This window comes from Orycteropus afer, unplaced genomic scaffold (genome assembly GCF_000298275.1).
Source record: "Orycteropus afer afer isolate SDZICR_OR568_19922 unplaced genomic scaffold, OryAfe1.0 scaffold00141, whole genome shotgun sequence".
Taxonomy (NCBI): Eukaryota; Metazoa; Chordata; class Mammalia; order Tubulidentata; family Orycteropodidae; genus Orycteropus; species Orycteropus afer.
The window spans coordinates 5616420-5628713 of record NW_006921728.1 but is presented as its reverse complement, the minus strand read 5'-3'; the positions used below and the strand labels follow the sequence as shown (position 1 = coordinate 5628713).

Sequence of the window (12294 nt, the reverse complement as noted above, 5' to 3'; positions counted from 1 at the left end):
TCCGATACCTACATGTGATCTCAAGAAATGACTATAGGTGAAAACAGCCACCAAAGTAAGTCTATCAATTGTTAGAACACCAAAAGGTCTTGAGTTAAATAAACATGAACTTAAAAACCTGGGCTAAAGATATTTTGGACAAGTACTGATATAATGACAACTGAAAAATAATTATAAATACCTCAAAACAATTTGTCATTAATGCCATCTATTCAAAGGACAGCCACCATAGCTCTTACTTCTCTAGTGGTTTTATCGTCAGGTGATACTCACATTTTAGATTTCACAAACTGGCTAAGCACTTTTGATACACCTTCCACTCTTGGTGGTTTTCATATACCATCTCATTGAATCCTCACATTTTCCTGAGGTGGGTAGTTATTATCCTCATTTTTTACAAGCTCACCAGCTCGTTACTGTATTTTTTTCTTGTAGCTATCTTGTAGGTATGAAGTATTATCTCGTTCTCTGGTGGCATAGTGCCTAAGGCATTTGACTGCTAACCAAGAAGGCTGGCAGTTCAAACCCACCAGCCACTCCTCGGAAGAAAGACTGGGCAACCTACTTCCATAGTGATACCGCTTCGGACACCCAAGAAGGGGTTGCTAAGTCAGAATCGACTTGCCGGCAGTGAATTGTTTGGTTTGTTAATGGCTAGTAATACTGAGCATCTTTTCATGTGCTTTTGGCCATTTACATATCTTCTTTCAAGAATTATTCAAATCCTTTATCCTTCTTTTGTATTTTCATTACTGAGTCGTAAAAGTTCTTTGTAATTCTTGGTTCAAGTACCTTTTCAGATATATAGTTTACAAATTATTTTCTCTCATTTTGTGTTTTGCCTTTCACTTCCTTGATGATGTTCACTGAAGCACCAATTTTAAATTTTGATATCTGTTTTGTTTTCTTTTGTTGTGTTTGTGTTTGATGTCATATCTAAGAAATCATTGCCTAACCCAAGGTTACAAAGAGTTACTCCTTTTTCCTTCTACGAGCTTTACACTTTAAGCTCCACATTCTAATATCCCCTTTTTTTATGTGCCATTCTGACTCACAGAAATGCCTGAAGACCCTCTGCCAAACAGAATAGTATCAATCAAGAATTTATGGTGTCTCATTGGTGACTAAGGTAATGTGAACAGCTTCCCACAAAGAAGTGCTATTTTTATCACACTTTTTTTTTTTAATCTGCTTTCTGGTCACTAGTTGGAAAGGACCTTATTTCTAAACCCAGTGTGGAGCAGGTGGGCTGAGGAATTCAAATTTACCTGTAGTAGCTGAGGAGTAGTTGCACAATATGTGCTGTGTGCTGGGTAACAGACTTGTTGCTGAGCTACACAAGTGAGGTCCCCCAAGCCTGAAAGAGTGCACATACAGTTGGGGAGGCAGCGAGAAACAGGAAACAACAGGGTCGCCATACTGTGGGATTGTGTGGGGGACAGTCTCCAAGATAAGCCCTAAAGGAAAAGCATGTACAAAGCCCAGTTTAGAGAGAAACTGAGATGTTCTTAGAACAGCAGAGATCATTGTAACCTCTGGTGATCAGGGAGAGGGGTAAGCAAGCTGAAGAGCAAGAGAATTTGAGAAGCAGATGGTTTTTGTGAGAAGTTCGCCAGAAAGGTGGAAAGCATCCCAGATATTGAACAAGATGCTGTGGATACAAAGGTTAAGACTGGGCTCCTGCAGCCTGTGGCTCCCAATATAAAGACGTTCAGAATGGTGACCCTTGCCATCCCTCTCTCGTGCTGGCACCAGTTAGCATAATTTCACTTCACACTAATGTAAGACCAACTGGTTAGCATAGCCCTTTCATAGTGTGTGCCAAACCCGAATGGAAGAAAATTTAAATTTGAAACTTTTAAGGAGCAGAGAGGCTGGAAAGCAGATTATAGTTCAGAGTATCTGGATCACATATTTAAAGAGCTATTTAAAAGGTAGTTTGGATACAACTCTAGCTTAATATTGAAAGAAAAAAAAAAAAACGCGTAGGCCTGCAGGCTCTGGACCATGGTCATGGGGGACATAAAGCTCAACTGGCATAGCACGGTACAGAAAAAGATTGTTCTGCATCCTACTGTGGTGAGTAGCAACTGGGGTCTTAAAAGCTTGCAAGTGGCCATGTAAGATGCAGCAATTGGTGTCTTCTAGTCTGGAGCAAAGAAGAGTGGAGAAAATGAAAGACACATGAAAACAGTTAGTCCCAGGGACTAGTGGACCATGAGAACCTCAGCCTAATCGACCTTGAGACCAGAAGATGGTGCCCAGCTTCTACTTCCAACCACTTGAAACGGGATCAAAATTGGAAATCCTGGGTAGAGTGGGAGAAAAATGTGTAACAAAACTCAAAATTATAAAAAGGACCAGGTTTACTGGTCTGATAGACTGGTAAAACTATGGTCCCTAGCCACCCTTCAGGCCTGGAGTTTAAACTCACTCCCGTGGCTTAACTTTCAGCCAAACAATACTGGCTTGTGAGGGGAACAGTTACACCAAATAGGTAAACTTCTCGGAGCAATCAAATGTGGGAAATCAGAAAGACAGTATTTATGTGTGCAGTATTTAAGATGTGCAGGGAGAAAGCTCAGAGGGCAGGAACCCATAGGAAAGAAGGACACAGGGAAAAGGTAACCACAGGGAGGAAGTGGGGTGGGGCGGGGGGAGTGAATCTGTGTTCCAGAAGAGATTTAAGATAGCTAAACTTTTACTATGTGTTCTGACATAATTTTTAGACCTAGAAATAAGTTTTTACTAGAGCAAGTTAAAACATCATTAAGGTAAAATATTGCTTTAAGAACATAGAACATTTCTATATTTTATTAAATCACATATAATCAAGAATGTTCCAGGTATTTTCTTTTGTACTCAAAATAGGAATATTCAGATCTTACTGATATAGAGATGATTGTGGCAACATGAGGACACATAAAATTGATCCTTTTCTGATTAGCAATAAGGCTAACTTTGTACTAATACCTAGAAGCTTCACAAGTTGATAAACCCTCTCAAAAAGGTGTCACTTTCCTTAGAAAGAAGAAAAACATAAATAATGAAAACTTCTAATTGAGGGGAATATAAGAATATCACTGTATATCCATTTATCTCTTTACTACTTCCAAGGATCTTTCATGTATTTTTTGATAGTCACTTGGGAGGTAGGCAGGTTTCCATTATTCATTCCAATGAAGTATTTTTCCCATAAACAATGAAGAATGCCAAGAAAAGTTTGCTCTTGGACCTAGTATTCATGTATTCCAAGAACAAATAAAAGTAAAAAAAATACTGGTTTTCTGATTAGCTTTAGTTTCAGAAATTACATTACACATTTCTTATTTTCAAAATCCATCCTTTACAGAGAAGACAAGAAATTTCTGAAGTCTGTCTTTGGACTCTTTTGGGACTCTTGCTGACTAAGTAGCATTTTTAGTTGAGAGAAGTGTTTCTTTGTTTTGCTTATATTCTTTGAGGAAGAGAAAGTGGGTGTTGACTGTCCAGATGCAGGTGTTCTGAAAAGAGACAAAACCATGCTTAGTTATTCTAACAAATGATAATTTAATGAGTTCTTCCTACTCAGCACAGATAACTGTTACCAGAAACATTTTCTGCTTCTGTGTTAAGGCCACATATGGCCAATGAAGGTACTGGATTTCCCTCAGCAGTAATTCCCATCTTGTTAAATCTTCTCACTGAACTGGCTATATGCACATTTCAGCGGTATACTGGGCGGTTCTATCACACCTGAAAGAAAAGGCTGGAGGCAAATAAAATGTCAGCTGTGAGTTCCACTTATATCTGACATCGAGGTTCATAACAATCCGAAGCAAGGACTTTAAAAACATACTATTTCTTTTTCACAGCTGAAGCCACTGCAATTCTCAAAAACGAAGGATCTCAATCTGCACACACACGTAGGTACCATTGTATCTTCCTCACTAGAATGGGAGCCCCATTAAGGGCAGATGCGTTGTATCACTAATGGTACATTAACAGAGCTTAGAACAGTGCTAGAGAAGCACTCAATAAATGAGCAAATGAGTTGAACTGTTGAACAAATGAGTCCCCATCTGGTGTTTCTTTGTGCCTCTTTCTAGTTCATCTCTCCAACTGTGTTTCATCTCCTGAACCCTTATTTGGAGTTTGTCAGTCTGACCCCTCTTACAGCTTCCAATCTGTATGATAAAGATGAAAAGTCTTTATTCCTGCATATATCTAAGAAGCACTATGATCTAAATGGAACTAAATGAAATTGTCTGTTTCAAAGAAAAATGAGGATTACTTCTGATCTTTTTAAGCATTAAACCAAATTATCTTCTATTCACATTTAATCAATAAATTCTATGAATTCTTAGCATACTAAATATCAAAATAATTAAATCAAGAATACAGATATAACTGGATTTGGAAATTCTCACCCAGTTTTAGAAATTTCAAGTCCAATATGAGAAACTCAATATAATAAGCAGAGATAGTCCAGCCCTTGCATTATTTTGTTATTTACATTCAAGAGACTACCAGATTCAGCTTCTTTTGTAACAAAAATTTTCAAAAATTCTTTTCAGTTTCTATAGGATTGAATTTAACACTTAACTATCATAGTGAAGTATTGAGGATTATTAAAAATCAAAACATTCACCCAGTTATATAGTTAACAGTTTTTGTTAAATCCATTTTAATTAGATTTCAACAGGAATTTCTGGTAGATGAGAAAGCAAGAGCAAAGGTGTATAGCAGAAATGTACACTGGGAGTGGTTCAGTTTTGCTAGCATAGAGGACAGATTAAGGCAGTCAGTCAGGCAGATGTACAAGTGCCAAGTAACGAGGGCTAGAAAGTCATGCCTTAGTCCCTATGCTGTAGAGTGAGGTACCCAAGGCCTCACATCAGAGTTGTGCTTTAGAAAGATAATCATATGAAAGGGTTTGAAACCAGAAATAGGAAGACCCACTAGGAACTTTTTGTAGTACACCAGGGCAAAGGTGAATTAAGCATCTGAGCCAGGATAACAGCAACGGGGAGAAGAAGGAGTGAACAGATGTGAACATCATGTAAGTAGAATAGATAGAAACAACACCTACCTGTGTAAGGACCAAGGGAGTAGGAGTCCTCAAATGTATCTGCCATTTTAGGTCTGAACTACAGAAGGGCATGTTCATTCGTGGAATAAGAAACTAAGGGGAGGATGGGCAGGTTTGAGTGATTAGCTGTGAGGACAAGTTGAACTAAGTATTGGGCATACAGGGGATTAAGGTGATTAGAAAACAGTTGGGAATCGTCTGAGAGGTTAGAAATAATGATTGCACCTATAGGTCATATGCATTGAGGTGACAGGTGAAGACATGGGAGTTAATGATACTAGAGAAAAAAGTATGGATATAAAAAAAGGGCAACATGAAGCATTAATGGTTCCAAGGCTAGAACTTCACAGTATATTTAAAAACTCAGGGCCGTCGAGTCGGATCTGACTCTTACCAACCCCTCCCTGGGTTTCCAACACTCCAGAAATAGATTGCTCAACCTTCCTTCTGAGGAGTGGCTGGTGGGTTTGAACCCCCAGCCTTCTGGTTAGCAGTCACATGCCTTAGGCACTACACCACCAGAGCTCCCCACAGTATATTTAGAGAGTATATATTAAACAGAGGAGATAGAATACTCATGAGTAAACATTTGAGTAAAATTAATGAATTAAGATACCTGAAAATCAATGCAGGGCTCTTGCTTTTAGAACCAGACAGGTCATGATTTAGGTTGGCAGAACTTAGAGTCTTTCTCTCTGGTGTCTTCAGGGTGGGTTTAGTCGTGGGAGTGCTAGGTTTGCTCTTCAGGGATGATAGAAAGCTTCTACTTTTGCCGTGATGTTTAACTGTTCTGTTGCATGTTTTACAAGTAATCAGCTACCATAAAAAAAGAAGAAATACCAAGCTTATAATTTCTAATTTAATCCAATAAAACACATATTCATTGAATTCTTATACATTTAAGGACTACACCAGCTACTACAGGGGTGAGTAACGCAGAACCTGCTCTCCTGGTGCTTGTGTAATCTAGCAACAGGAATTAGACAAGACACATTTTTAGAATGATAAAGTTTTCAATAAAAAACTAATGGCTAAACATTTGTATTTAATTAAATAGATTTTTAAAGATAATCTGCTTTCTCATTGTGAAAATGGGTTTGAGGGAAAGGTAGAAGAAACTGGGATAACACCTCTGAACATCTAGAAGGATGTTCTGTGTAACAGGATAGAAAATAATGCAGTAGACATTTAACTTTTATTTTATTTTTTATTTTTTGGTAGATGAACCTCAACCCTTTTCCCAATAAAACTCAGTAAAATATTACTGAAAATTTAAGTGACCCTCTTCAAATCCATAGCAATTCTGTAAACACAGACCTTAAGTAATTTATAAAACCAATGAAACACCACATTCTTATACTTCCATCATGGGAGCTCTGGTAGCATAGTGCCTAAGGCACTTGACTGCTAACCAGAAGGCTAGCGGTTCAAACCCACCAGCCGCTCCTCGGAAGGAAGGTTGGGCAATCCTACTTCCGTAGTGATACTTGCCTCGGAAACCCAAGGAGGGGTTGCTATGAGTTGGGGGCGACTCGATGGCAAATAACAACAACAACAACATACTTCTATCATTAGCTCTAGAGGTTAACTTTCTTTTCAAGATCATTGTTCAAGAAATGGCCTACTTTCTAGCTAAAATGCCTTCCTTCCACATACCTGACTCCATACACAAGACTTAGCCCATGCCACAGCAAATTACACACTGCTTTAAACTGAGAACAACTCAGGTACATAAATGGAAAATGAAATCTGCATACATCAAAGGTCTGTGTTTAAAGCTGCCTTAACACTTTTTGGAAAGAGACTGGATATAGATGAAAATAAAGCAACAAAACAAACACACCAGTACCTTTTTAGTTACTTGATTTAAATATATTAGAATGTAAGCCTCACGAGGGTGAGAACTTGGAAGATAATGAAACTCAGCACTGCTAGGCAGATCCAGCACAACTGGACTTGAATCCATAACTTCTCTATGACCTAGCTCTCTCCTAGCCCACAACAAGTACCTGCCTTTACGTCATTCCCCTATACCACTCACTTGTGTTCCTCTCTCCTTCATAGGAGTGTCCTAGAGGTCAACAAACTTTCAGGAAATTTCTCTCATTTGAGGGAAATAACAGCTTCACTCATCTTGCAGGGATAAAATCCCTTAGGATATCATACTTCATATATGCAGTCATAGGTAACAAGTGTAGTTTACCAAGGCCAACGCAGAGCTAGGCAAAGCATGCTTGCTGGATCTTAACCAACTGCCAGTAAAAGGCCAACATGAACATACCAATGCTATTTTCAACAACTGCCAGGATTGATAACATAGCCCTTATTACCTTCCCTTTCAGAATGTTTTCCAGGTATGTGGCAGTGACTTTGAAATATACCCATCTTCATAAAGTAAGAAGGCAAATTCTACTCATTTCAGTATTCTCTTCTCCTTTAAAGTCATTTATGACAAAACCAAAAATACACTTGTGCAATGTTGGTAAACACGAGTTTTCAATCCCAATTATTACTGATTATAGTTTTGGGCCAGACATGAGCTGCCCTAATACTCAGTGCCCAGCAGTAAACAGGCACCTGAATATTGGATGCATGGTTGACATGGGATATGCAGAACATAAAATGTATCTGAAAGTAGCCTCTATACAGTAAATTGTAGATCATTTGATTTGGGTTGTTTTATTACATCTTATATCCCCAACAATCATTATTTGGAATATAACAGACTCTCAAATCTTCCGTGAACGAACAAAAGACACATTTGTTGGGCATAAACTTAAAAACACATTCTGCACAGAGGGGGAAATGACTGAAGAAATGACACTGATACTTACATATACAAGATACTTTGAAGATACTTCACCATTTGAAGAAAAGGGCTATTAACTGAGAAAATTACTTAGAGACAACTGCCATTCAGGTAAAGTCATATTTGTTAGCTCAAGAAATTTGTGAAAATAATTTACTCTCAAATCTCTGATAATTGTGTTAAAAAAACTGTGTTCGACCTGACATCTGGAACAATTTTGATAGCTCAATGTTTGATTTTAGGTAATCATGAAAAAGAAAAACTTTGCTTTTGATGAAACAGTATTAACTAGAAAGATTTTTTTATGTATAAAAAGAAAATAATGCAAATAGACTTCTGCAGATCTCTGAGTTACAATCAAGCTGATTCTTAGCCAAACTTACTTTAAGGAAAAGAAAATTCTAGTAATAATAGAACAAAAATCTTACCAATACACTTTTGGAGTCTTTGTACTTTGTCAAAATTTTTGCTTCTTTAAAACTAAGTGTATAACTTTTTGCTTCTCGATTTAGAAGTTTCTGTATTCTGGGTGTCAGTTTGGGCTTGGGTTTGAGGCGTACTCGGCAGTTATCCAACACCAGCAACTGGAAACAGTATGGACATGTTTCTTCGAAAGTGTTCTTAGCATCTAAAATTACACAAATAAACTCATGATTCAGCAAATCCCAATATATAGTCACATCAAACTTGACCGACACTGTGAAAAAGTATACTGACAGTTATTGAGCAGATATACTCCAAAAAAAAAAAAGGTTTAACCAAACTCACTGCTGTCAATTTGGATCCCACTCGTAAGTGAGCCTTCCTTGGGTTTCCAGGGCAGTATCATTATGGAAGTAGACTGCCCAATTGACCTTCTGAGGAGTGGCTGGTGGGTTTGAACCACCAGCCTTCTGGTTAGCAGTCAGATGCCTTAGGCACTGTTCTGATTACCTAGTGTCTGCCGCTCTGACAGGAATATACCACAAGTGGGATGGCCTTAACAACAGGAGTTTATTCTTACAGTCTGTATGCCACCAGAGGTCCCAGATACACTTCAGCCAACTCAAAATGTGAAAATTTACAAACAGATTAATTGGCAACAATTTACTTTGCAAAATTTACTCTCATTCATTCATTTGAGCAACATAGAGGCAATGCCTCACCAATTTAAAAAACTCATTTATCACAAAATAACAAATTACACTGTGGTATTGTTTTGAATGATTAGCACAGTTTTGTGGTTTGTGGGCTGGGCTCTGCCTGAATGTAGCCCTTGACAACAGGCTTCCCCTAGTCTTTTTTGCAACCAAAAAGCATTTGCTGACCACCTACTGTGCCACCTGTGGAGATAATATGGAAATGAACTGAGTTCCTGTCATTAAAGAACTCACATTCTAAGGGAAACACTAAGCAAATGAAGATAAACTGAAAAGGGTTAACTAATACAGTTAAGATCAAAATATCCAGGGAACTGCATGGACTAGCCAGCAACATTTTGAAGAGGCGGCTTGACAAAGGTGGTCACAGATGGGAGTTCTGGTGGTGTGATGCCTAAAGCATTTGACTGCTAACCAGGAGGCTGGCAGTTCAAACCTATGAGACACTCCTCAGAAGGAAGATTGGGCCATCTACTTCTGTAGAGATACTGCCTTGGAAACCCAAGGAGGGGTCACTATGAATCAAACCGACTTGATGGCATGAGTTGGGTTTTCTGCAGTTAATTTGGAGACTCCACTCATTGGTAAAGGGCCTTCTGGTAGAAGTATGCTGAAAGAGAGAAAGAGCATGGCTATTTAGGGAAGGGTGAGGGTCTGAAGGCAATATGCTTGGAGAAGGTGAACACTCCACCTATTTATTCATATTCAGTGAACACCTACTGGGCACCTGGTGTTAAGCAGTGCTAACTGCTGGATATAACAGCATTGCAAAACAGCACAACAAGAGCTGAGGACTATGCCCGTCCCTGCAATTTCACTCTGCCAAATGTACAACTCAGTATTTACTGGATGACTGTTGAAGCGATCTGCTTCCATAAAGATTACAGCCAAGAAAACCCTATTGGGCAGTTCAACTGCGTCACGTGGGGTCGCAACGGGTCAAAACCGATTCCAGGGCACCCAACATTATGTGCCATTGTTCTGGGTGCTGGAGATACAGAGGAGCTCTGGTGGCACAGTAGTCAGGCATTCAGCTGCTAACCAAAACGTCAGAGTTAGAACCCACTAGCCGCTCTGCTCCTTTGGAAAAAGAGGAGGAGTCTGTGTCCATAAAGATTTATATATAACCTTGGGATACCTATGGGGCCATTCTACTCTGTCCTATAAGGGTGCTTATGAGTCGGAATTGACTCAATGGCAGTGGGTTTGGAGATGAAGTAGTGAACAAAGGATAAAAATTAATGGGGACAAGAGAAATAACATTAAGTGTTAAGAGCTGAGAAGAAAAAAAAAATGGGACATAAGGAATGGCGATGGAGCTGCTTTAAACACGGTGGCCAGGTTTCATTCAATCGACATTTGCAGAGATCAAAGGAAGTGAGGAAGGAATCCAAGCAAATAATGGGACAAGAGTTGAGAGCAGAAAGAAAGGCAGCTGCAAAGCCCTCAAACAGAATAGTGAGGAGGCCTAGTGCGGCTGGAATTGAGCGAACAAAGAGGGAGCAGGTCAGAGCTAACGGGGGCCTATGATATAGGCAGGGCCTCGTAGTTCTTTTAAAGGACTTTCACGTTTACTCCGATGGTAAGCCATTTGAGAGTGCAGCAAAGAAGTGACAAGATCTAGCTTAAGTTTTGATCAACTTCAGTCTGGCTGCTGGGTTGAGAACAAATTTTAGAAGCGCATGGGTGCTGCTGCAGTAATCCACGAGACAGTAGTGGCTTGGACCAGGTTGGCGACAACAGATGTGGTGCGAAGCAGCAGCTGGGGGATTTTATGACGGAAGCGTATCAACCAGATTTTATAAATCATCCTATGCACTGTGCGGAACGGAGAGGAGCGCAGCGGCGAGAGCCTGATGCACAACAAGGACGGGGATTCTTCCTACCGTGTGACGAACTGTAGGCCCAGCTGGAAGAGAGAAAGAGACTCGTGAGGGGGCAAAAGAACGCCAAATCGCCGCTCGCCTCCCGCTTCCCCTCCCAGCCTTTTCTTACAGGAGATAGCGGGCTTGGCCTGGGCAGCTAGCTTGTAGTTTCCGCGCCGCTGCCTCAAGGTAGTGCTTCTGCCTCATCTTCGCCAGTGAGTGAAGGAGAAGCCGGAAGCAGGCTTCGCAGAGTGGCCGCCTGTGACTTAAGACCCCGGGTTCCTTTGGAAACAGCCACTGACAGCTGAGAAGTTCCGGTGTTTTCCGCAGCAGGCCTAGCGCGTGGGCGTATCTAACCAGGAGGCGGCCCTCTCACCGCCCCCGGTCCCGCCCCTCGGCCTCACCCGCCCAATCGCTTGGGCTTACCTTGCTGTCTGCCTCAGACCTTAGGTCTGGGGGGAGGGAGGGTTACCAGCTATGAATGACAAAGTCTGGCGCGGAGTGTCTTGCCAGACTGTCTTTTTACTGTTGTCCCACCAGCCACTACGCGGAAAGAAGACTGGGCAATCTACCTCCGTGGTGATACCGCCTCGGAAACCCAAGGAAGGGTCACTATGAATCAGAATTGACTCAACCACAATGAGTTTTTATTTTATTTTTGTTATCTCAGGACAATAGTTTCAGGAGTCCCCCTGAACTTCATGGCTCCAGGAAGTATGGAGTCTCACAATTTGAAATTACGTTCTGCATTTCCCCCCTTTTAGTCTGAATTCTTCTAAGGAATCTTGAATGGAAAAGTTCTGTAATGGTAGCCGGGCACTATCCAGTTCTTCTGTTCTCACAGCAAAGGAGGTAGTTGTTCATGGAGGCATTAGCCAAACATCCCATATCTTCCTGCCATTCCTGACTCTCCTTCCTCTTCTGTTCCAGATGAATGGAGACCAATTGCTGTGCCTTGGATGGCCACCTGTAAGCTTTTAAGACCCCAGGCACTACCCAGTGAACTAGCAGGAAGAACAGAAGCACTGAGCAAACGTTCTAATCAGCCAACTCACTGGGATGTACCATGAAACCATGACCCTGAATCTCCAAATCAGGAAACCAATTCCAGGAAGTTTTTGGTTGTACATAAGCTGTCTCAGGTTTTTTTGGGTTTTTTTTTGTTTTGTTTTTTTGTGTGTGTGTCATGTTGTTGTTGTTAAGTGCCGTCGAGTCGTTTCCCACTCATAGCGACCCCATGCACAGCAGAACGAAACACTGCCCAATCCCGTGCCAGCCCCACAATCCATGCTATACTTGAGCCCATCATCGCAGCCACCGTATCAATCCATCTCCCTGAAGGCCTCCCCCTCTTTCGTCGACCCTCCACCCTACCAAGCATGACATCCTTCTCCAGGGAATGGTCCCTTC

At 40.7% G+C, this 12294-nt stretch overlaps 1 protein-coding gene across 1 annotated transcript; it reads right to left on the bottom strand.

Annotated features, from left to right (window-relative positions):
- Nucleotides 1-3346: 3346 nt before the first annotated feature.
- On the bottom strand, nucleotides 3347-11091 carry CUNH18orf21 (chromosome unknown C18orf21 homolog). The gene is made up of 5 exons (XM_007945658.1): nucleotides 11015-11091; nucleotides 10906-10928; nucleotides 8309-8508; nucleotides 5688-5887; nucleotides 3347-3503 (listed from the first exon to the last, which is right to left on the bottom strand). The coding sequence occupies exons 1-5, from the start codon at nucleotides 11089-11091 to the stop codon at nucleotides 3347-3349; spliced, it is 657 nt and encodes a 218-aa protein (XP_007943849.1).
- Between the last annotated feature and the right edge of the window lie 1203 nt (nucleotides 11092-12294).